At 44.1% G+C, this 26,610-nt stretch overlaps 1 protein-coding gene across 9 annotated transcripts in view; it reads right to left on the bottom strand.

Annotated features, from left to right (window-relative positions):
* Window positions 1-26,610, bottom strand: part of USP28 (ubiquitin specific peptidase 28) — a 125,761-nt gene that overhangs the window by 25,706 nt on the left and 73,445 nt on the right. For 3 of the 9 annotated variants that reach the window (XM_043501067.1, XM_043501066.1, XM_043501064.1), the window contains exons 3-7: window positions 8,256-8,333; window positions 6,418-6,550; window positions 2,286-2,391; window positions 1,295-1,457; window positions 14-100 (exon numbers count right to left, since the gene is read on the bottom strand). In XM_043501067.1, the coding sequence (XP_043357002.1) occupies window positions 14-100; window positions 1,295-1,457; window positions 2,286-2,391; window positions 6,418-6,550; window positions 8,256-8,333 (567 nt within the window). Of the gene's footprint in view, window positions 1-13; window positions 101-1,294; window positions 1,458-2,285; window positions 2,392-6,417; window positions 6,551-8,255; window positions 8,334-16,537; window positions 16,663-21,828; window positions 21,880-26,610 lie in introns of those variants that run through there. The other 6 variants (XM_038380619.2, XM_038380616.2, XM_043501065.1 and 3 more) reach the window with 5 other exon arrangements.

Genomic DNA, 26,610 nt, shown 5'->3' on the forward strand with positions numbered 1-26,610 from the left:
CAGGAGAACTTACAGTGCGACTTCGACAATTCTCAAGCATGCGCTGCGGGGGAGAATAACTAAGGACCAGCCTACGAAATTCCGGCAGCTGGAAGAGAGACTGAAAGGAAAAAAGGGTTAAAAGAGACTGTCCGGGCTGGTCAACTCAAGTCTGGTCTTGGGTCTCATCTTCATTTCCCAAGTCTATGTCATTCTTTGCAGACTGTATATTTTTCTTATTCACCCCCAAATTCTTCAGTGACTTTCTCCTTAAGAAATAAAACCTTTAATAGCTCTGCCCTTCCTCTTCCCCAAGACTCAATTCCCTCCCGCCATCCCAACTAAATTTTTCAAGTAAATTAAGAGAAACCTTTTGGGAAAGAGTGAGCAGAGTTCTTCCATTTCACATTGGAAATCAGAATGATAGGACAGGGGAATCAATCATACCCCCGGAGAAGCATTTCAGTAACTGTTCACCACTTCACCCCAAAAACAGAAAAACCCCCACCCCCAACACTTATCTGCTGATGTAAAAAGAGCCCAAAGAATTAAGTGTGTTTGGTTCTTCTTTCTGCTGTCTCTTCTTATTTTACTAATCACTAATAATAATCACTAATAATGCACCCAGACTAGTTTCTTATTATTTCAGGCATCCAAGCCACTGTACTCCATTAACTGGAATGTGATACACCATATGCTGTGGTGCCAGCGTTCACTCCAGTAAAATTACATTATCATTACTTTACCAGTCTGGTTTCTGTCATTCAAGAAGTATTTTACCATTGCACCATGACACAGGACACACATTTGTGAATAATAATAAATACATAGATATATTTACATAGCCTTTTTTCAGTATCTCATTTTTGCCCTGACTACTTGGCTGCTGTTTTTTAACAGGATCAGAGTAAAATATTCTGTCACACAAAGAAAAATCACACTTTAGATCATTTTTGTTTAAAACGTGAAGCAGAAACCTGGCAGGCCTGCACAATCTACTCTCAAATCTTAGTTATGCAATTGAAGTCTCCCAAAAAACTGCATCCCAGGGTGAAGACACCCAGTTTTTCTTTTTCTGTTAATGTGATGTTACTGATAGGAATATGGAGAAATACAGACTAGCTAGCTGGCTCACTGTGACCTTGGAAAAGTCAACTAACTTCTCTGTGCCAACATTTGCCCACCTGCAAAAAGAGGACATTACTTCCATCGTGGAGGTGCTGCAAAGCTTATTTAATTGCAAGAAAGGCACGTTTTGACCCCAAGATGGCAGGCATTACAAAAGGGCAAAGTATTACTGTTACCACTGCATTACCTGAATGACTGCGCTAAACCAGCACGTATTTCCAATGTTCTTCATGCCAACAGGCCAGTCATTCACTCTCCTCCAGTCATTCTGCTTGGGATTCTCTCCCCAGACTTCACACCGTTTCCTTTTGGAGCGATTTTTGTTTTCAGCAGCATTTGCTTTGTGGGGCCTGTCAGAGGACAAGTATGCAAACGTCACATTGTAAGAAAGCATCCCCAGAGTCTTGACAGCCTTTTAAAAGGGACAGAAACTTTTTTTGGTATGTAAGCTTGGCTAGTCAAGTAACCACAACAGAACAAGACAAAAGGAATTGGACACTACTGCAGTCCCAAACAGGAGACATACATGGAGCTGGCTCACAGACTGACATACAGTGCCTGTCACCTCTAGGACTATTATGTTATTATCTATCTATTATGTTACAGGTCAGGGTCCCATTGTGCTAACAGATACTCATAGCCATCCCACCTGTCTCACAGAGCTTCCATTCTTAAAGATGAGAGGTAGGTGGGTGAATCAAATAGGGTTTGGAGGGTGGAATTGGTAACAGTACTACAAGCATTTTTTTCATAGAGGAGTGGAGGGGGGGAGGAAGAAAACCTTTTGTAGTGATAATCAAGATAATCAAGAAAACAAAAGGTTTTCTTCCTTCCCCCTCCCCTTCCTGCTGGTAATAGCTCATCTTAAGTGATCACTCTCCTTACAATGTATATGATAACACCCATTGTTTCATGTTCTCTGTGTATATAAATCATCTCCCCACTGTATTTTCCACTGAATGCATCCGATGAAGTGAGCTGTATCTCACGAAAGCTTATGCTCAAATAAATTTGTTAGTCTCTAAGGTGCCACAAGTACTCCTTTTCTTTTTGCGAATACAGACTAACACGGCTGCTACTCTGAAATTTGTTTTACAGTTGATAAGAATACACTCTGCATAAAGCCCCAGGGTCCATGTAGAAGCAAAGAATAAAAAGTAACATCCACACTCATTGACCTGTTCACATCTCTTTCCACTGCTTGAACTTCCAGAGACTCCAGTAAGCTGAGAGCAATGACTGCCTGGAGGTCATCTTTATTATCAGGAGTTAGATCAATCACATCTGGAAATTGAAGTGGAGTTATCAGTTTTACACTAGAAGCAGTGAAACATTTAAAAAAAAAAAAGGCCAAGGACCAAACAATGTTAACACAATTTTGCTTCATTAATGCAATTCAATCAAACAGCAGAAACATCATAACTTTCTGCTGAAAAATGAAATTAACTCCATGTCCCTTTAGTTTAAAAAATAAATATTCTACAATCTAGCAATGAGCTGGGAAAAAGGTGTGCACTTCATGGTGCTACTGAAAGACCAGGATTTCCTTACACCTTGATTAGGACACGGGAAGTGGATAAGAAGCAGTTTGAATTGGTCTAACAAAAGGAAAGTGAAAGAACCTTAATTAAAGTTCTTAGTACCATAGAGTCACAGATTCCAAGGCCAGAAGGGACCATTGCAGTCATCTAGTCAGACCTCTTGTAAGCTACAGGACTTCCGCCCCCAAATAAATCCTAAATCATATATTTTAGAAAATATTCATTCTTGATTTAAAAATGGTCAATGATGGAGAATCCACCACAATCCTTGGTAATAGTTCCAACGGCTAATGACCCTCACTAGTAAAAATTTGTGTCTTATTTCCAGTCTGAATTTGTCTAGCTTCAACTTCCAGCCATTGAATAATGTTATACTTTTCTAAGATAGACTGAAGAACCCGTTATTAAATATTTGTTCCCTGTGTAGGTACTTTTAGACTGCAATCACCCCTTAACCTTCTCTTGTTAAGGTAAACAGACTGAACTGCTTGAGTCTATACCTCCAAAGTGTTTTTTCTAATCCTTTAATCATTTTTGTGATTCTTCTCTGAACCTTCTCCAATTTATCAACATCCTTTCTTAACTATGGGCATCAAAACTAGACACAGTTATCCAAAAGCTGTCGCACCCAGTGCAAAATACAGAGGTAAAATAACCTCTTGACTCCTACTCGAGATTCCCGTTTACGCAGCCAAGGATTGCTTTAGCCCTATTGGCCACAGTGTCACATTGGAAGTTCATGTGCAGCTGACTATTTAGCAAGCAATCCACATTGCTCTGTATTAGTGACCAGTCCTCTTCATTAATTACCACTCCCCCAGTGTTAGTTACTGAAATGGCTTTAAGAAATAAAAGGGTTTAGTTTGTTAACATTTTGTGCAAAGACTTGGAATCAAATTCAAGTCAGACATTGTGTACCACTGGTCCCATATTGAGTCTTGTGAATGCTCAGCCAATTACAAGATCACTTCGTTTGCCACCTATTTGGGAATAAGAGAGTGAAGAAAGCCGTTTTGAAACAGATGGGCCTTAAACAGCAGAATAAAATGTAACTGACTGGCCCCCACAGCGACTCCTGAGTATGGTGCTTCTTATTTTATAAACCTGTTTAGTGCATAACAGGCAGCTCAATTAGGGAACGCATTGTTTGTGCAGCATATTTGTCTTTTACATGATTAAAGGAAATTCGTTCCAGTTACTTGTAAGTTTAGATTTATATATATACAAGTTTCCTTAAATTTTAGCTTATATTTATACTTGGGTTTTTTTTGTTTTGTTTTTAAAGCATGTAATTGCTTTTAAAAACAATTTCCAGTTATTCAAACTCCTAGTTCACAGTAATCTGTCTGGAAGAAGGTCATCTGGCCTATTGTCTAGGTGCTCTAGCTGTCATTAGCGTTACTCAGCTGTGCAGTAACACTAAACAGATTTAGCTGCTGAGCAGCAAGAACCTGTTGAAATGTGGTAAAGTAAGCCCCTCCCAGAAGTTAAAAATACTTATTTGATCTTTAGATATGTGAAGCATGGCTCCCTGCCCCTGCCAGATACTATCTTTCCAACCATGCTTCTGGCAAAAAGCAGCTCTTGGCATTTATCTGTTTCCAGGAAGAGTGCAGTAAGCTATCATCTAAAAAAATCAGCAGTGATTTTACAGCAATTAACATCAACAACACAGCTGTGCTTGTGGAAGCAGTTGTGTAATATATAATGCAGATGGGGCACAGGCTATTTACCTTATGCCATCAAAGCCTGTCTACACCAGTTGCTCCAGGTAAAATTTTCAAAATCAGCTAAACCCTATTGACTTGCAGTGGTCCCGAGACACTTAAGACACTCAGGGGCTTTTGAAAATGTTACCCTTAGTGGCTGCATATCTCACTGTTGCTCTAACATCAGTATAATTTTATAGTACAGACACACTCGCAGATACTTAGGACTACTATCCTGCTGGTTCTTGGGGCCCTAGAGGCTGGAGTAAGCTCAAAAATGGTAAATGTGTGAGTGAGTAAAGAACTACTTCTCTAGCTGAAAGAGAAACTGGATAGTGAGGAAGTTCTTGTGATAAAAGCAGCTGGTTGTTCAGTGGGCAGGAACGATCAAAGAGTGTAACACAAGCTTCAAAGAAAGTGCTTGAAGACTAGTTTAAATGCTCAAGAAAACAATAAATGGAGGAGTTTGGTTTCCCCAGGCTGCTAACAGGTATCTGTAGAAAGAAGTACATGTCTTAACAACTATCCTCAGTCCTCTATGCTATGGTGTATGAGTGCCTTAAGGCCACAAAAGGCTACCAAAGCAGGAGGAGTGATCAGAGAAGGTCACAAGCCTCCAGGAAGAGCTGTTAGTTCTTAGCAGACAACTGATTTTAAAAATGAAAATAATTTCAGTTGAACAAGTGGCATGCTGAGCACTGCGTATGGCCCTATATTCCAGTTTTTAGTTATAGTTATTCCTTACTTATAGAATACTAGAAATGGATGGAAAACATTAAGCTCCTTTTGGCTACCTGAGTTACAAGGCCCTCCCCAATGAGAGCTTCTCAGACCCAATCCTGGCCAAAGCCCTTCAGCCACTAAACTGCTGTAATCCTGTACAATAAGGCCATCTGTATGTTATGTGTTGACCATAATGTTCTAGTCTTCCAGTTGGGTGGCAGGACCTTACTTGGTAATTATTTTGTTTCCTTCTTATCTGTATGTTATCAGCAACCACTGTTTGTTAGTTCTACTATGCAACTCATGGGCATGGAAGATAGGGCGTTTTGCCAGTCACTTAAGAGGTGTTTACTTGACCTGGGAAAAAATGTCAGACAAGTGGAAGTACTCTCAGAGACACTGGACATTTAGAGCCTGATCCCAGGAGCCTGAAGTACAAGAGAGCCACCGAATTAAAACCCAACTGAACACACAAGAGAGCACTCTTAATGAGAAATATCATCCACCTGGAAATAAACAAGAAAATAATCTTATAAATGAGAATCAGTTTAAAAAAATCAGGTAAAGTCAAGGTAGGGCTGACAATTACTAAGCAATCTGTTATTGCTAGAATTACACAACTGTGCCATACCATTCATATTTTATGTGAAAGAGTATGCTGTAAAGCAATGAGGGCACAAAGAAAAAAAATGTAAGAGTCTAGCACATGTTTGTGCAAGACAAATAAACACTAACAAAGAGGTCCATAAAACTGAACCAATTTTCAGCAACTCCAAATCCTGTTAAACCTACACATTCCTTAACCACTTCACTTGACTGACATTGGTTCAACTAGCAAGGACACCCTATCGCCTGAGCTGTACCTGGCCTATGCAACAGAAAGGGTGAAACAAAAAGGTGGAGTTCTAAAGTGGACTCAATTGTTCCCTGTTGCCTCACTATAGGAATTCAAAGTGACAGTTCATCAGTTTGGTAAAAAGAGCCAAAGTGGGGTTTATATAGGGCACAAGCCTTGTGGTAGCCCAGCAGAGTGAATTTCACCCCCAGCAATTTCTTATCAGTGATAAACCCATATCACTTTCTGAGAAAGAGTGACCACGAATGCACACAATATTCCTGATAAGAATGAACCACTTACTGGTGGGAAAAAAATGAGGAGTACTTGTAGCACCTTAGAGACTAATAAATTTATCTGAGCATAAGCTTTCAATGAAGTGGATTAGCCCATGAAAGCTTATGCCTAAATAAATCTGTTAGTCTCTAAGGTGCCACAAGTACTCCTTTTGTTTTTGCTGATACAGACTAACACGGCTATCAGTCTGAAACCTGTCACCTACTGGTGGGTCGCTCTTTGCCCACAGCACTCCCTTCACAGTCAGATGGTTCCACAGCGACTGCTTCCTGGCCTGGCTCTTTAACACGCTCCTCAGTGAGGAAGTTGACTGCATCTGTTAGGTCACCATTTGCGGCCTGAGAGGAGAAAGGTGGGGGGAAGGGAGGGAAATAGCCAAGTACCCATTATTCCAGATTCTTTTATATACATCTGAACGAAAATCAACACCATGCACATGAAACAACATGCTGGCACCAAGTCAGCTTTCTCCAGCCATGGGAAAAAGCTGACTGCCAGAAAGGAGTTAAAATTTTAAGGCTGAAATTTTTCAGATGATAAACAGTTAGGGTTCGTTCTACACCGTAAGTGTCATTCAGTCAACTCTGGTTCCCTTAAAAGAGATTAGAGCATTCACAGGCTCTAATATCAGCAAGATACTTAAGCACATACTTAACTTTAAGCATGTTAGTAACCCACTGAAATGAGACTACGCATGTGCTTAAAGTTAGGCACGTGCCTAAGCATTTAGTCAACTGAAGTCTTATTAATGGGTGGGAGCACTGTGTTCTCAAGAAGTCATGAGTGTGGCCCTTTGCATTGCTTTATAATTGTAAGAATGAGTAAAGGAGCTACAAGAACCACATGTTAAACACAGACCATACAGCCCATATCACAAGAGAAATAACTTAAAATAACATGGGTAGACAGACCGAATTAGTTTTAGGAAACAAAGCAATGTTAAAATTTACAAACAAAATGCTTTTTCCCCTCCCAAAACTCTGTAATCAATTAATTCCCTTGAATTTAATCCAATATTTTACTACAACTCCCACTTGAAGAAACATTGAAGGGGACTTTTTTGTTTGTTAGTTTCCTTCTTTTTTTAAAAAAAAGTCTCCTCGTGCACAATCAGCATCAACAGCCACCTCCTGGCTGACAGGCCTCAAGAGAACAGTCTCCAATGGTCCCACACTAGGTAATATTAGTACTGTACTACCCTTCATTCCCTCCCAGTTTTCTGTTGCAATTTATAATGCACACGATGATTTAAAGTAGGGATCTTTCCAGGAAAGTGTTTCTTCTTCTACCCAGGACCTCTCATGTGCCTCTCTTTATAGCATATGTTGTTCAGTTCCCAGTTCTGACAAAACGACCACACGTCTGAAAGCACAAACCATAAGTCTGTGGTGGTTGTTTCAGCTGTGGAGAATTGTGAAGACTGTTTAGCTGAAGGAAAACTTATTTTACCCCACACTTTTATCTATTGTTATGCTTCAGTACATACATGAGAAAGCCCACGTAAGCCAAACCTCGATGTTCCCCAGAAAAGATTACAGCATCTCAGCATAATACTTGTAGTTGCAGAACAGGTTCTTAAAGCCTACTGCTGGAAAAATATGGGGACTGCTCCGGTTGTATTCAAAATGTAGAAGAATGGCTATTACTCCAAAGAAGTGTTACTTCCTTTCAGCCATAACATCATATGCTGCACTCATGTATCCACCCACTCATGTAGGTGTCTCATGTCTTGAAAATAACAGAAGTTAGACAGGGGAAAACTTAATAGGTGACTTGGTCCATCCTCCTGTGTGGACAGAATTGTTCCCTGTAGCACATAATCTACTACTTTTGTTGAGTCCAGTTTTGAGCATCTCAAGCAAGGCAGAATTCTAATATTTGCATATTACAAATGCCAAACAAATATATGGAGTTTAAATGCTATTTACAGAAAGCTCATATACAGGTTAAAGCTTGAACCAGCGCACACAACAAGACAAAGAGGAGACCTCCTTTCAACAAAACATTGACGACATTCAAAGCATCTTCGCAGAGCATACTAACCTTCAGGGCTGCATGAAGGAACGAGGGATCCTGAATTCCTGTGATTTCTCCCAAGCGGTTTAAGAGCATTTGGAAATTCTGTCGTACAAAGGACAAAGAAAGCTCATGTAAGGAAGTGAATGAGAAAGATACCAAGCTTCTGCCGCGCTTGTCAGGGGCTCACTTATGATTTTGATTAACACACTGAGATAATGACACTGTCAGACTTCAATCTGAGTATGTTAGAATTCTTCCAGTTGGTATACAGAGTAACATTAATTTTTGTTTGTATTTAAAAGAGAATGTTAAAAGGCATATCTGAGAAGAAATGGTAAAAATGCCAATAGCTACACTGGGAGGAGAGGGGCAGGGCATCAGTGCCCCGTGTAAATCAATCCTCTCAAAGAGAAGCAGCATGTGCATTACGGCATATAAGGAGCCCAGGGAATTTGTGTGGGTTTGATGGAGGGCTATTTTAAGCCTAGTTGCACATGCCATTTGTGTGTGTCACTTCTCACTTACAATAAGGTGCCAGAGATATACAGCACAGTGGGCCTGGAGAATCCTCTTCCCCTCTTCCCAAAAGAAGCTCTGAATTTTTGGTTAGCTAGCTGCTTGTTGGTTGAGTTACATCTCAAAGATCTTTCAATAGAGCGACTACAACCAACCCTTGACCACGAAAAACATTATTTTAGGTTTCAAGTTCTCTCTCTTCTTTTTGTTGTTAAACATCAGGAATAAATTATATCAGAAAAATACAAATTTCATATCTGTGACCCTATGCAGGGTTCCTCAGTGCTTTATTCCACATTTCCCTTATTTACTGTGTCTGAGGTTGCTATGGGGGATAACAGGGCAGTCCGGGCTGTGGAGCTGTCAATATGGGGGTGATGTGCAGTTTCACAGGTCTTTTTCACTGAGTCTGGATGGTGCAGCATGTCTACTTTTCCAGAGCCTGGCCAAGACAGGGGCTGGAATGATAATGAGATGGCTGAAGCTCAAACTGGATAAGACAAAGGGGATTCTCGCTGATTGTGGAAGCAGCTCAAGAGCATGGAGGGGACAGTATATGCTCTTCTTATTGTGGGAGATAGTTGCAAACTTAATTGACAAAGAGTGGCTGAGAGAAGCTCAAGGAGCAGTTAAAGGACCAGAAGTCGCAGATGGCTTTGGTGGCCAGAAATCTTTTTTTCCAACCTCCACTTGGTCTAACAGGTGTGATAGATTCTCTCTATTGAGAGAGCAATATCCTTGTCAGAGCAATCCAGGCTTTTCCAACCTCCGCATTGAATTATTATGAAAGGCAGATGGGGCTGCCCTTGACCACTACAGCTTATGCAAAATGTGGAAGATAGCCTGAGGGAGGTCATGGCACCAGTTTTCTACAGATAGCACTATGGTCCTATTCACTTCAGAATGAGTCAAACAATATTAGTCAGGAATGGTCAGATCTGAAAGCCTAGGGCTCCAACAACAGCATGATGAAAGATGCCTTTCAGCCTTACAGGTAGACAAAAGCATTCACCTACTACACAGAGGTAACTCCAAAGTCCATATGGATCACTGGAAAAAGAATTTGTGGTCAATGGAGTAAGATAAAAGGGGTATATTTTATTAGTAAATATCAAACTTGAATTTCATCACACACACATAAACTGACAAAAAATATTTCCATAGATAATTATTGAAATTTACAGATAGAAAGAGTAAGAAAAATGCTGCTAGAGAATTTATTAGAGTTTGATCTATGGATATTTACTTTGTATATTTTGACATACAATGTTGACAATATATGTTTTAATGGCTATAAATCTTTAACTTTTGACTCTCAATATTTACTGTTATTAAGTAATTATTGTCTGGTGCCCCATAATCTCCTGCAAATGAAAATCTGAACAGATAACAATGAAAAAATGTTTTAAAATAATCAATATTAACCATCAAAATTATAAAAAAAATAAAAACTGAATTCTGCCAAGCCTAATGATAATCACCCACTGCACATCTGAAACCTAATAAATGCTTCATATAAACCTAGTTACTTTGGATTAACTGCCAGATCTGGCATAAACACTGAATCAAAGGATTGTCCTTTTGTATCAGTGGTCATCAGCTTTACTGTCTAAGCATCTCAGTGCTATGAATAACTTTAGAGACTGCAGTGAGCTAGAGGGGTCAATTGTCCATAAAGAGTCAGAGCTCTTGATTATTCTATTCTTCCTCCACAAGAAACATTTCAGCAACCTTCTAGCACTAGCATTTGGTTTCAACTGGAATTAGAGAGAGTGAGATACAGCTTTGCAATGCAGCAATCATGAGTGTAGGAAAAACATTAGCACCCAGAGAGAAATCCCCACCATCACTTCTGACATACTCGGGGTGGGCTTCTAAAGAGCCTCGTTAACATCGAGTCCTATCCAGAGTTTTAATCTCACTAATTTGTACAATTATTCGATCCTAAATCTATTGCTTTGCAATTCCACTGTAGCTCACGAAAGCTTATGCTCTAATAAATTTGTTCGTCTCTAAGGTGCCACAAGTACTCCTTTTCTTTTTGCGAATACAGACTAACACGACTGCTACTCTGAAACCTGTCAGTAACTCTACATATTCAGATCTAATTAGGGTCATGTTTTCCTATGGGAATTAAGCAAGTCACCATTGTTTCCAACCATCCATCCAAAGTACAAACAGCAGTCATTCAATTCCTGTTATTTCACTAAGAAACATTGTAAAACAAACAGCAACATCAACCTACACTGAGCTTTACAGAAAAGGGTGAACCACAGTGCTTGCTCCAAGAGCTCACATTCTTTATCCTTTTCATAATCTACAATATATAAAAAGCTAAAAATAAAAAATAAAAAATGCTTGAGAAAGTATTGAGTAAAAACCAACCTTACTACCCACCCGAAAGATAAACACTTTGGTTAATTCTTGGATAAAAACTCTCCTCACCCCCAAAGCTAATCCTGAGAGAAAAGAAACAGGAAATTCTTAGGACGAGCAGGCAGTACAATGGGAAATTTCATGCTGATCAAATGCCAACATTCTGAGGATCAGGGCTGCAAGTCCTTTCACAAAGGCAAACCCATTATACCATGTTGCTAATTTTGCGGCCACACCAAGTTGTATTCCTGTTGCTTAACTCCCCTTTGAGCTGCAGGGCATTTTTTTTTGCTCTGGAGGAAAACTGAACATAAACCTTTTACCTACATCTAACCCACGTTAATAAAAAATGCACAACAACTAAACTCAAGCCAGGACAAGACATGTTGTGTACTCGAGGAGGAACAGTCTTACTGTGAAAAGAGAGACTAAGCAACTAGAGTCAACAGGCAACTCTGTTGTAAGTGGTATCCCGAAGTCTTCTGGTGCAATTTTATCCAACCTTTAGTTAAAGACTATTTTCTACTCGCCAATCAGTTTGAGCTGGTCCTCTGGGTGCTCAACTAAGGCACGTTTTATTGCACTAGCATGTTAGTCACAAGACTAGGGTTTAGCAACAGAAGGTTTTCCTCTGCACAACATATTAAGAGGGTTTGCATTCATGGCAAACGAGCATTGACAAGTGCCAACACATCTGCATTGGCATGTTTTAAGTGTCATATTTATTAAATGGTTTAAAAATCCCCACTCTGTTCTGACTGGTCTTTGTGTTGTGCCACCTCGGAAACTGGAGATTAGTAACTGAAACTATTATAATATATGGCAGCACCACAAACGTGCCTGGCACATTACAAGAAAGGGAGTCCCTGCCCAGAAGAACTTACAATATATGTTAAAACTATGCAACAGAATAGGATGATAAACAAGGGCCTGACAGAGGGGAAGATGATGGTGTGGTCAACTAAGGGAGTGATGAGAGTCCGAGATTTGTTGCGTTAAAATGACTATGGAATATAAACTACCTGAAGTAATATGTGATTTAAAGCAGGAAAGGATAGAGGCAGGATAGACAGGTTCCAGAAAGGGACTGCAGAAATAGCAGTCAACATGAAGGACAACACAGTGGCCTGCATGGAAGCAGCACACAAAATAGGTGACCTTTACCCACTGCATTTTAACTTCACATTTATCATGCTTGAAAAATAGATACCAAGAAGATTAAAAACCTACAAATGAACATTAACAACTGCAGTATTTATACAGTAAAACCTTTTGCAATCCAATACCTTCTTAGATTGAAGGATGAAAATAGTTGGCCATTGCTTTAATGGACATATGCAGACTCCCAGTCTTGCACAATTTTGACATTAGGACTGCACAATTAGAAACACAAACAAAATCAATCGCCTGTTCCCACAGAGTTCTCCAGTGCAGAACCCACAAGAGCTTTGAAATACATGACGGCTTTAGAGCGAAGTAGAGAGCGAAGGAACAGCCAAATTATCTCAAGAACATAGGTTCCCTGAACATCTTGGATTGGGCTCAATTCCAATGAATGTACCTTAGGCAAGTCCCTGACCTTTCAAACTTAAATGAGATTGAAAGTGAATCTATTCATGTTCTCGTCATGTTACACATGTCTATGGACATAGAACTTACATCCTTCAGCAGTTTTAATTGGTGCCTCTAAAGGCAAGTAATACAACCTACATTCAGAAAGACTTCAGAAGATGTCTTTGTATATGGCACAGAAGTTAAAGGTAGCTGTTTTAATAATGGCAAGAAGTAAAATGAATTACTGGGGGATTTTAAAGGCAGAAATGGCATCCACAGACTTCGCAGATTCCAAGGCCATAAAGGACCATTATGATCATCTATATAACACAGGCCAGAGAACTTCCCCAAAATAATTCCTAGAGCAGCTTTTAGAAAAATATCCAATCTTACTTTAAAAACTGTCAGTGATGGAGAATCCACCACAGCCCTTGGTAAATTGTTCCAATGGTAAATTACTCTCACCATTAAAAATTTACACTTTATTTCCAGTCTGAATTCGTCTAGCTTCAACTTGCATCATGTTTTGGATGGATTATCCATCCACTGGATCATATTATACCTTTCTCTTTGAGACTGAGAAGCAAATTATTAAATATTTGTTCCCCCTGGAAATACTTCCCCTAGTGTATTCCCAAACATTTTCCCCAGTTGGGCAGTGAGACAGAGTGATAGATAGGTTTTCAGAAAGTTATTTCTTGCAAATTATTTTATCCCTATGTACAAATCCACCTAAAAAGTTTAAAAGTGGAGTCCCAAGAAAATTCTAAGCCATTCCAGCGATGTCTGATGGTAGTTTGTTTGTTTTCTTTTGTTTCTGTTTGTTTAAATGTAACACTTCAGTCACTAATGAAACAAGACACAATTCATGCTGTTAACAGCAGAGGTATACTTTAGAATCCAGGTAGATATATATTCACTGGGGTTAGCCTCCTTCATGGAGACAGAAATTCATACTTCCATAGCTGTTCTTTTCAATGGCCTGCATGAATCAAGCAGGGGGTACTCAGTGGGATTCCTAGTGTGCAGATGTTCTTTGTTGACACCTGCCCTGTTACTAATTGATCCCTCCAACAGCATCCTTGGCAGAAAGCACAAGGAATGAATGGGCATGGAGCTCAAACTCTTTTCTTCACTTGAGACCTATCCCTCCAAGTCAGTGTTGAGGCACATTGGCAGTGTAAACATACCGAGGTGAGGGAAGCTCGCATTGTCACTGCTTGTCCCGTACACCTTCCATAGAATAATTCAGTCTTCAGCACTGTCAACCAGCAACCTTACCCTAAACTTACCTTCCCCCAGGATACTTTTACTGCTCCCACTTAAGGATTCAAGCATGGGTCTCTGTTCACCACAGGCCTGATCCAAAGCCCACTGAAGGCAAAAGAAAAACTCCCACTGACAGAAGCTGGAAACACCCTGTCATTATGACATTTCGGGGTGCAATCCAAACCAGTGAGGGGCTGTCACTCCTGCCCTGCAACCTGGGGTGCCTCACAATGCTTTGCTGCTTTAGCTCCCAACCTGGGCTCCTCAGAAACAGTATGCAGGCCACACCCTGAGTGTCTGTCTATGTATAGCCTCAGCCTTGGTCCAACAACTCTGACCCAAACAGTCTGTCAGCAGACACCAAGCCACACTCCGGCTTCCTTGGCTACTACTTGCAGGGTGATCCCAACACAGTCCCTGTCCTGGATTTCTTCCCCCAAAAAACATGTGTTCTGCACTGTCCAGCCTTCTGCTGGTATATTAGGTCTGTTGCCCTCTAAGGGGATCAATATACCACAGTCTGCAACCTTAAATGAAGCTACCCAAAACAATTCACAATCCTGGATTAGTTTTAATTAAAGAAGAAAAAAAAAGTTTATTTAACTACAAGGAGATTGGTTTTAAGTGAGTATAAGTATAAAGCACGAAAGTCAAAAATGGTTACAAGAGAAAAAGATAAAGTTCTTCCTAGTACTAAACTTAACAGTTCAACTTGGTTCAAGGTGAAGACCCTTATCACATGCTTCCAGCAACATTGCTGACCAAATTCTCAGGCCAGGATCTGCTCCCAAAGTCCAGTGGTTGTTTCCTTTTGTCTTTTGGGTGAAAAGGTGAGAGATGGATAGGGAAAGATAATTTGGGGTGTTTTTGCCCCTCACTTTACAGTTCAATCAACCTTTGAAAAGCATTTTCCTGAGGATTACCCCTAGATAAAGTTCATTCCCGCTGTGAGGATGGAATCAAGAAACCTGGTGGTGAAAGAGGTTCCATAGCGTTGTTTGGTAAGATGCATATCTGTTTGTTCCTGCCCCCTTTCCTTTCCAAAGGATGACCATTTGATAAATGACTGCCCATCAGCTTTGATGACACCTGGCTAGAAGCATCAGCTTTGTCCTTTGTCTTTGAGAAACAGGTTTACCCACTCCCCAAACTTGTCTAGTAAACGCACTTCAATCGTGATTTTAAGTTGCGTTCATAACTTTACATATAATGTTGCCACATATATTTCACCATGACATTACTGACAGCAGATTATTAGTTATCAAATGATACCTTACAAGGCATACTGCGAACAAAGGTTATTACAACAGTGCGTAGGGTGCGAATACAGGGGTGGACTTGGGTTCAGTCACTCCCAAGCAAGATCTTCAACAGACACATGAAGTTCCATAGTCAAGATGTTCTGAAAGCTGTGTCCATTCCCTCTCAGATGCACAGGTGTGGGGAAGAAAATGAAGACATCACAAAAGATTTCAGTCCGACCAGTCGAGAGGAACATTCGTGCTTAGGTTTAAGGCACTTCCATTAAAAAGCTGAAGAAAACTTTATTAATATCCTTGATCTCTCAAATCTTAAAATTCTTCCCATTTGACACTAGCTAGCTAACATAAATTGTTTTAAAATCATGTACCATGTTAAGCCATAAATACATGGATGTTAGTGCAGCACAATGATGACAGAACATGACTCATGTTCGCATCTGTCCATACGCAGCAAATCATCCCTGTATTATAGGAAACATCATCATTCCTCAAAGATGCTGCAAGTCTGCCAAACAGATCTATTGCCCTTCAAAAAATAAACTGATGACATCATGAACGGCCGATAAAGTAAACGCTACAACATGGTTAATTTTGTGATCAGCATGCAAAGCAAAGAAGTTTGCAAAACGCACTAAACGGGTCCATGCCAAATATTATAGTAACCTCTTAATTTATCAACTTAAAAAGATGAAAAAGTAAAGCGCAGAGGTTGAGCTTTTCGGGGACGACTCTTTTTGGTGTGGAATACTTTTGAGGGGCTGTAATAGGACTAAAGGAAGGAATTATTGGGGCCTGTTAAGCTGTTGTGGTCGGAGCAGATTTTGCTCCCTCTTTGGTCCCATCACCCAGCAGGGCTTTGGGTTTGGTGGGAGACCCTGGGCCAGGGGGATGCCCATCTCTCCCCTGAACACCGCACCTGGGGGGCCACGACGCAAGGGAACCCCTGGGGTGCAGCACCCCGAGGCACTCGCCCCCCCTCCCCCCGGGGCGGGGAACTAGTCCAAGGCAGCGGAGGGCAGGGGGCAGAGCCAGGGGGCAGCGGACTCTCCTCGCCAGGACCCCAGCCCGCCGCTAGGTCTCGGCAGCGGGTTTCTATCACCGGGGGGGGGCCCGAACCAGAGCCTCGGGCCGGGCCTGCCCCCCAGGGCCTCGGGGGGGCGGGGGCGGCGGCGGCGGCGCGCGCTCCCTGGGGCGGGGATGTCGGGGGAGCCCCCCCCCCCCCACAGGCCTATCAGCCCCCCAGGTGAGCAGGGAGCCCCCGGCCCGGGGGGGGGGGGGGCGCGCGCGCGCGCGCTGCAGGGGACCCGGGGTGACCCCGCGGGCTCTCACCGTGCCCTGGCTCTCGGCGCCGCCCGCCGCGGCCGCGGCCTGCAGCTCCGCCGTCATCCCGGGCCCCGCTCGGCCGCCGCCGCCCGCGGGAAACGCTGCGCGCGCCCCCGCCGCCGCCGCCGCCCGCCCGCCCGCGCGCGCGCGCCCCTGCCCGCCCGCCGGCGCCGCGCCCGCCTGCTCGCTCACGCCTCAGCCCTGCCGAGCACCTCCCCCCCCTCCCCCGGGGCTGGGCACGCAGCGCGCCCCCGCCGGGCACGGCCCCCCACACTCATCAGGGGGCACAGACCCCCCCACCAGCCACTCAGAGGGCACAGACCCCCCCACACTCATCAGGGGGCACAGACCCCCCCACACACTCATCAGGGGGCACAGACCCCCCCACCAACCACTCAGAGGGCACAGACCCCCCACACTCATCAGGGGGCACAGACCCCCCCCACACACTCATCAGGGGACCCAGACCCCCCCCCCACCAACCACTCAGAGGGCACAGACCCCCCCACACTCATCAGGGGGCACAGACCCCCCCCCAACCACTCAGAGGGCACAGACCCCCCCACACTCATCAGGGGGCACAGACCCCCCCCAACCACTCAGTGGGCACAGACCCCTCACTCATCAGGGGGCACAGACCCCCCCCCCACCAACCACTCAGAGGGCACAGACCCCCCCACACTCATCAGGGGGCACAGACCCCCCCACCACCAACCGCTCCGTGGGCACAGACCCCCCACACTCATCAGTAGGCACAGACCCCACACACTCATCAGGGGGCACAGACCCCCCCCAACCACTCAGTGGGCACAGACCCCTCACTCATCAGGGGGCACAGACCCCCCACACTCATCAGGGGGCACAGACCCCCCCACCACCAACCGCTCCGTGGGCACAGAACCCCCCCCACACACATCAGTGGGCACAGGCCCCCCCACCCCCCGCTGAGTAGGCACAGATCCCAGGAAGCTCCCTGAGGCGGGCACAGACCCACTCCCTGTGTCGCCCCCTCACACGCCGCCCCCTGCGAGCCAGCAGCCGGCCGTGGCACCCGCACCAGGCTGGAGCCTGGGCACAGCACGCTGAGGCTCTAGCCCGGGGCGAGGGGGCCACATTCCCACACCTCCGCCACAGCACCCCCAGCTTGCCGCAGCCTCGTACCGCCCGAGCACATCTGCCCCCAGCGTGCTGAGCCCTGGCTATGTCACAGCCCTGCCTCGCCCCAGCCATCGCTAGGCCACCCCACCAACTCCATCCCCTCCCGTGGTCTAGAGGGACGTATTACCATGAGAGGCCCTGCTCTCGTACTCCAGGCAGCCCACAAAAAGCTCAAAGCGCTGTAATCCCTATGAAAAGCAAACAAGCGTCCATGGGGCCATACAGCTATCTATCGAGGGGAGTTAGTGGCCCACGTTTCCCACAGTGTCTGAGCACCTCACAGTCCTTAACGCGGTTTGGGGAGTGCTATTAGTCCCATTTTACACATAGGGAACTGAGGCACAGGGAGACTAAGCACTTACCTTCCCGTCATCTTACTTACAGGTCATCTGTGGCAGATCAGGGATTTAACCTCTCTGCTGATTATGTGGTGCAAAGTGTCCTTTCATCAGGAGCACCTCATCCTCAGCTAGTGATCTAACCAGTGGCCCATCTTCCCCCCTTTCCTCAAACAGCATTCCCTTCCACAGCAACCCTCATAAAAGGATGGACTGGCTACATGCTCTGAAAGTCAGCAGATTCTGTCTAGTTCAGACTGTCCAAACACCACTGCACTGTTATCATTGGGTCACTTCAAACCAACATCTGAAAACCTCCTCACCTGTTAAAGCTGATTAACTATCATACTGGCTAGCCAAGCTACAGTTCTTTAGATATTGCTGCTGAGCTAGATATTCATTTTGAGCGTTGTAAACCTGAGCCCTCGTTACTAAGATTGTAAGCTCTTGGGGATGGACCATCTTGTACAGCACCTAAGACAGCGGGTCCTAGCCAATACAGTGGGGCTCCCAGGTGCTACTGCAATCTAAAGAAGAATAGGAGGAGAGAATCAGCCCTGGAAACTCTCTGTGCTGGTTGATGTTTTAGACTAGAGGAGTACATGATATTTTATTTATGGGACTGCAACTGTTGCAATGCTGGGCTTTTGTCCTCTCATGTTCACAAAGTGTAATTCTCAAGGCTTTGGTGAAACATGCCTTATTCTGGTGTTGCCACCCCTTTCACTGGCAGGCACATTAAGTTTTGTAACAAAATATTTTGAAAGCATCTAGCCTTCCCAGAAATATTGTCATTAAATTGTTTTGAAAATATGTCAATGAAGACAGTGCTTGTTTGGCTGTAAACATGCCCCTGCCCTGTGGGAAAACCAAACACTACAGCTTGGGCTTAGTGTGGGAAAGCTAGAAAAGCATCCAGAAAGCAACAGAAATGAAACTCAGTTGTTTTGTTCACTGGCCCAGCTCAGTGAAGTGAAAAACATGCCCACATCAATGGAGGAAAGTAAAGGAGAATGGTAAAATTCAGTCTGTTTTACTGATATGATGCAGGGAGGAAGTGTATTTGCAAAAAATATACATATGGGGCAAAATCCCCTGCTATGGTGATGGCTTAAGTCACAAGAAGGGGTGCCAAACTAGCTTTAATCCATTTGTGCATTCCTGATCTTGGGCTGCATTTGTACCAGACCAAACCAGTGGTATAAACTGGAGCAGCCAAGGGGGCAGTCTGGCATTTGGGGCTGGTCTAACCCACATTTCTCTGGCCACGCCATCTGCAGCAGGAGGGATGTGGCAGAGAAGCTGTGCACCAAAGGAAGATACTCCCTCCCCCCCTATGGTGGTCAACCTGTAGGCAGCGTACTAACTTTAGGTTCCCTCTCTGTTGATTATGTGGTGCAAAGTACCCTTTCATCAGGAAAAAAAATCCAGGCTGTATTTTTTAATCTGCCAGCATTCCATGAAACTGCACAGCTCTGGCTGAAGTGTTTTCCCTACTTTGCCTTCCAAATGGCTGGAGCTGCATTAGCTATTAGCATTCACTAGAGACTATTTTCTAGAGTTATGTCCTTTTCATTAACAGCAGGGTAATTCATTAGAAAAGTTACATCAATGACCACTCTAACTTGAGTCTGCTACAGTTTACGCTCTTGTCTAACTTTTAAATTGATATGTGAATCGCCTGCTGGTGAAGACATCAAATAAGTAACCCCAGAGAATAAAGTCCTCCATTTATCCACAGGGCAGGTATAGCACAAGCACCAGCAGGGCAAGCTCCTGCCATTCTGCACACCACCCATATGCCTCTTGCCTGAACTGCAGGAGGGGTCCCCTCAAGAGTGAGAGGGGAATTCATGCTGCAGGACTTCTCTATTGGGATTGGCAACAAGAGGGCCAGTTGTAATGGTGCTTGATATGGTTTGGACTGTTATCTAGTGGGAAATGGCCTGAGCCTAACCTCTTTTCATACAGTCCACTAAGCAGCCTCCACATGGCAAAATTTGTGGCCACTACTTGAGCCCTGCCTTATCCAAGGAGTGCAGTAATAGCGTCTGGGCAAGGGGATATGCCTAACCCCTTCTTACCCTGAAGAACACATCAACCTAATTTCAGGAAGGGAAGTTAAAAAAAAAAAACAATAGAGAATCCAACAGCACTCACACAGTAAGAGTTTACACACATTTACAAAGAGTTCTTTTGGTCATCTTCTTATGAATCATTGTTGATTTTCTGTTACAAAAAAAGAAACATGTTTAACATAGTTGGTTTCCACAGTATGGGATCAACATTTCACCCTGCCTATCAAATTAAATCCTGACCTCTCACATTTTTCCAGGGCTGATCATGACAACAGCCAAAAAAAGGGGAAAAAAGCCAAGTTTGTCACCAGGGCCACAAGATGGCACTCTGACTATGCGGACTTCATAAAACAAACAGTTTGCCTAGTATTTCCATTTAGGCCTGGTCTACACTACAGCGCTAGGTCAACATAAGCTGCCTTACATCCTCTGACTCATTAAGTCAGTGTACACCCTATGGCCTTGCTCCCACTGCTGTGAGTGCCCTACTACACCAACCTAATAACTCCACCTCAACAGGAGGTGTAGGTCTTATGTCGGTGTAGTTAAGGTGATGCAGTGTACATGTAGAAATTGCATTTCTTAAATCTATCGCCTGTCATCCTGGAGCAGTGCAATTGACAAGAAAGCCAGCTCCTGGCTTCCCCGTCAGGCTGCTTCCCAGTCTCCACTCCAAGTCAGGCTGCCACCTGGGCTCTCTATTCCTGCAGAGAGTCCTGCTGCACCCCAAGACCTTAGCTTCCCACTCCCAGCCAAGCTGCCGCCTGGCCTTTCTGCTCCCCATTGGAAGCACAGCAGTTGACTGGCCAGGAACAGGGGGCAACTACACTAGGCTTCTTGGCTCCCCACTGGGAGCAAGGCAGCCAACCGGAGACCACACATGGATCTCCCTGCCGGGAGCCTGGCTGCCTCAGAGTTACGAACAGGCTCCATTCCTGATGTGTTCGTAACTGTGAGGTTCTCCTGTATTTAACTGCTGCTTCCAACACGCAATGCTCCAGCTACATCTGAGTGGAAAGTTCAAGCACGAAGCTAATTAAGATGAAACACTGCATGTTGGGAGAGGTGCTCCCCATCGGTTGCTGTTCCTTGTTAAAAATGTGGCTAGCTGCAACATGCTTCCTCTTAGCAAATTAGGTGTAGGCCTCAGCTCCTGGGAAGTCACCGCCTTTCCATGAAGTCAGGCTCTGTCATTCAACTGTGTTAATTCCAAGTTGCTCATATCACCTTTACCTGAAACAGGTGATAAGTGGCAGTTTATGAAACAGACATAGTTGAGGCAGCTCAGGTGAAATAAGTAAATCCAGACATGCACAAAACCACTTCCTGGTGGTAAGATGCAGTGAATAGCTGACTCTCTTTCCACGACACAAAGGGCCATATTTTAAAAGGTATTTAAAATCCCATTGCGTTAGAGACCAACGTGTTTGTGTGTGTCCTGTCTGCATCATTAGGTGCCTAAATAAATGCTTTAAAAAAAACTGACCCAAACATACTGATATTTAAGATATTTAAGATTGCTAGTGCAACTACTGCTCCATCAATTCCCTCGCATCTGTCTCCTGGTTTAAGAGACGTGACTCTTCGATGTTTAGAACTTCAACCTCAGGACAGACCCCCATCACGGGAACTGCTGAAACACGCAGTTTTCCGTACTACCTGGTAGCTAATTATGTAAAAATTATGAAGATACTACTGAATATAGTAACTGTTGGTTACTTACAGGACTTGCAGGTTCCAGAGAGCCACATCTCCACATAGAAGTGTACAACACTGAGAAAGAAGGGGCAGGAGGAATAGGCTGATCTGGAGATATGGAATATCTTAGAACATCCAAACTCCTAAGGACAGGGAAAATGACTTTGCATAAGAGTATTAAAATACACTTACAATGACTGCCAGTGCATCTTCTTTTTCTATGCTTGCTTTCGTAAGCCGGAAATCAAGCTGGTTTGAACATTTTTGATTAAATGTATTTTGTTGAAATATGCTGTTTTGTCAAAGTTGAAATGTTTTCACAGGCACGTCTCAATTCAACTAAGTTTTTCCTGGGACAGTTTCTGAGGTCCAGGGTGCTCTGCTCATTTCTAACCAGAGCAAGAGAGAGGAATTGAAAGCCTGTCCTTTTCGGCACACTTGCACTTCATGTTATCATTTGAAAGGTTCTGTTTTCATTCCAATGCCAAACACAAGTTCTGAGACCTCAAAAAGTTGTCCTGAACCAGAATTTGTCATCCTCTGGCCAGCTCTAGTTATGGGCTGTGTAGTGCTATCTTGAGATCCGTGTCTTGAACAGCCCGGAATACAAATGTGGCATGTAAAATATAAGATGATCTAGCTTACTGTTTGGAAGGGAATAGTCCCTCAACCTCCCTTTGCCACCCTCTCCCCCCAGTCTTCTGTCCCTGCCTGTCCAGATGTGACATTCGGAAAAAAATTTGGTACCCCTGAATTTGTACATCTGTCATAATTCCCATCAATTTCAGCACAACTGCCAAGGGAGTGAACAAAGGGAGCTGGCGATTAACTTCAAAGAACTTTGCTGGAGAGGAATAAAGATATTTAGGGCCTATTTTGTGAACTAATTGCATTTGCATATTTATGGGATTTACTGATATAGCAGTAATTAAAAACTATTTAGTAGTCTTAAAAGACACATAACTCAGTTGCTGTTTGCATAATAAACACATCCCTTATTATGTTTATTACGTTTGAATAATAAACTCTTCCGCAGCCTGTTAAGGCAGCCATCCATTTGGAAGGGCCACAGCTACATCACTGCCTTCCTAGTGAATTGAATGCAGAGGGCAGCCGAGCACAGGAGACAAAAGGAAGCATTCCCAGCAGAGCTTACCCCGGACCCTTGGCAAGGATTCACCAAGCTGTAGGCAAGAGGGCAGGTTCAAGGCTCTGGGATGGCAGCACAACCACCTCCTGCAGGAGGGAGACGTCTCATGTTGCTCCGCAGTGACCCCTATCAGTATGTCTACCTGTAGCATGGTTGTGGCTGCCTGGGCTAAAAATCAGTGTAGATGTACGGGGCTTGGTCTGGAATCCAGGCTGTGGGACCCCGTGAGGGATGGGTGGGTCCCAGAGCTCAGGCTCCAAGTCCAAGCCTGAGCATCTACGCTGCAATTTTTAGCCCCGCAACCCAAGCCCTATGAGTCTGAGTGAGCGGGCCCAGATCTGCTGCAGGTCTTTTAATGCAGTGTAGATGTATTCTGTGTGTCTGGTGTTTCCCAAGTTTCCATTGCTGAAGTGTCTAGACCATGACATTGTCTCCCCATGAGGCAACACATTCAGTTTCTCTTGGGAAGCTCCCCAGCACCCCACCTCAGCTCCTCTGCAGACCTCTTCTGGCCTCTCTTGTCCAATCCTTCCAGGAACAGGAGTGCTTAGCCCCTGGGGCCGGGGGCTGATGTATCTTACAGCTCTACAGCCAGCCAGCTCAGGAGCGATGCTGACATGCTTTGGAGAAAGCTGAGCCAGCTCTCCAAAGCACGAGGAACAGGGCGACCTCAAGGTGCAACCTGGAGGGCAAGAGAAGGAAAACAGGTCTGGGTGCGGGGTGGAGTTTGTCAGAGAAAAAAACCAAGATGACAGAACTAATCTGAAGTAGTTTGGGTGTAGAAGAGGATGAACAATTTAACCTTGCTGCTCTTGTGCCAACCAGCAGGTGACATCAAGTGGCTAAGGACACATACCCCAGCCTGTCCAGCCATCTAGGGAAGCGAAGAATAGAAAGGAACACAGAACATCAGGCAGACCCAGTGAATCCCATTCTTCTGTTCTATGACACATACCAAATTCCTCACACTTCTTACAGGCTCCCAGTGCTGCATCCTTCCTCTCCTTTCAGCATGGTCTCACGGCAATTGGCTCCTTTCTATGGAGTTCCAGTCAAAACCCCTTTAGTGCTTAGAGAGAAGAGGCCCTTCCAGACACCTACTCCAGTTCTCCCCATCCTCAGAATGCAATAGTGACTCCGTGTAATGCCCTCTTCAGGGAGTGGACCCCTTGCAGAATCTCTGAGAATACGTCTGGAGTTGCTATTTGCGAAAGCTAAGCAGACCCTTTTCCTGAAGTTGTCTACCATAGGCAAAGCCTTTCCCTCTCCTTAATCCAACCAGAGAAATACAGAGAAAACTGAGCACAGGAGAATTATGTGGTGGGTAGGCAGATTTTCGCCCATCACAGCCAAGGCCAGTGGAGGAGAGGACTGTTCTGTAGTTAGGGAGGGTGGATATAAAGAAGGAGTCCAGGAGAAGAACATTCATAAAACACACATGCATCAATTTGATGACCAACAGAGACACTGACCAACTTAGAGAGAGGCTGCATGGAGGGAAGAGAACTGCAGGCTCAAATGACTGCAGAAGTGGAAGGCCAGCTCACATAGTGTATTCCAGAAGGATGGACAGCATGGGATTAGCATCCACTGAATTGCCTTGGTATCAATGTCACCAAAAAGCTACACATGCTCTAGCAGCAATTGTCTACCTGCTAAGAATAATAATGCTGGGGATCCCGAGGCTGACGGTACTTTAGTTAATGAAGGTTGTGATGGATTGTAAATCATTAACAATTGCCATCTGGTGACAGGCAGATGGTCAAGAGAACATGCTAAAGAAGGGCAGACAAGAGGCTTGCTACATATCTCTGTGCAGATCTCAGCTTAGCCTAGAATGAATACCTATCTAGTGACACTCTGTGCAATAGAACGAAGAGAACCCAGACTTAAAATAGTACTGTACTCTGATCAAAATGCCTGAACTTTAAGTCAAACCTTGTCACTCTTACTCAGGGAAATCCTCCATGGACTTCACTGGGTGGGGTTTTAGTGGAAGTTTTTACCAAAGTAAGGACTGCAGGATTTGGGCCTATAAGGGTATGCCTACACTGCAATAAAAACGCCCCGCACTGAGTCTCAGAACTCAAGACAGCTGACTCAGGCTTCAGGGATAAAAATAGTCATGTAGAGATTTGGGCTCAGGCTGGAGGGTGGGCTCAGACTCACACCCCCTCGCAGAGTCTCAAAGCCCAGGCTCCAGCCTGAGTGCAAACATCTACACTGCTATTTTACAGCCCAGCAGCCCAAGCCCAAGTCAGCTGACCTGGACCAGCTGCAGCCATGCTGTGTGTCTTTTACTGGAGTTTAGACATACCCTGAGAAGGTTTCTGCATACAGAAATATTGCAAACATCCATTCATGCAGGTATATTCAGTCCCTCAGACACACCCGCTTTCACCTTTGCCTGGTGACAATCGGCATCTGAAACGGAGTGAGTGGAAGTTGGACACACTGGAGGAGAGCGTTTGCAGATCAGTGGTGATGCTATGAATCTGTGATACTTTGGTGATCCTGAAGAAGAGGGGGAGTGGAGAAAAAGGGAGAGGCTGGTGTGTCTGAACAGAGAGCAATGGAGCAGACACGTCTATCCTGTCTGAGTGCCTCATCCTGGTAAATGATCAGACACTGGTGAACTCAGAAAGAAAAGGAGTACTTGTGGCACCTTAGAGACTAACAAATTTATTAGAGCATAAGCTTTTGTGAGTGACAGCTCACTTCACGAAAGCTTATGCTCTAATAAATTTGTTAGTCTCTAAGGTGCCACAAGTACTCCTTTTCTTTTTGCAAATACAGACTAACACGGCTGCTACTCTGAAACCTGTCATTATGGTGAACTCAGCTATCTCTTGGGTAGTCAGAAAGGAAGCCTTTCCCATTTCAGTTTTCAGAATGGAGAGAGGTGAATAGTGGTATCCCCCAAGGGTCTGTATTGGGCCCAGTCCTATTCAACATATTCATAAACTATCGGGAAAAAGGGGTAAACAGCGAGATGGCAACATTTGCAGATGATGCAAAACAGCACAAGATAGTTAAATCCCAGGCAGACTGCAAAGAGCTACAAAAGGCTCTCTCAAAACTAGGTCACTGGGCAACAAAATGGCAGAAGAAATTCAATGTTGATAAATTAGTAATGCACATTGGAAAACATAATCCCAAATATACATATAAAGTGATGGGGTCTAAATTAGCTGTTACCACTCAAGAAAGATCTTGGAGTCATTGTGGATAGTTCTCTGAAAACATCCACTCAATGTGTAGCAGAAGCCAAGCAAAGCTAACAGAATGTTAGAAACCATTATGAAAGGGATAGATAATAAGACAAAAAATATATTGTCTCTATATAAAAACATGGTACACCCACATCTTGAATACTGTGTGCAGATGTGGTCACTCCATCTCAAAAAAGATATATTGGAATTGGAAAAGGTTCAGAAAAGGGCAACAAAAATGATGAGCAGCATGGAACAGCTTCCGTATGAGGAAAGATTAATAAAACTGGGACTTTTCAGCTTGGAAAAGAGACAACTAAGGGGGGATATGATTGAGGGCTATAAAATCATGACTGGTGTGTGTTGTAGGAGCAGCAGTGATTTGTATGACTATGCTATGTATAACCTGTATGCTCAAAAGGTCTGTTACACTTTCTCCCCCCTT

The sequence above is a fragment of the Dermochelys coriacea genome, chromosome 22, assembly GCF_009764565.3.
Source record: "Dermochelys coriacea isolate rDerCor1 chromosome 22, rDerCor1.pri.v4, whole genome shotgun sequence".
In the NCBI taxonomy this organism is placed as follows: Eukaryota; Metazoa; Chordata; order Testudines; family Dermochelyidae; genus Dermochelys; species Dermochelys coriacea.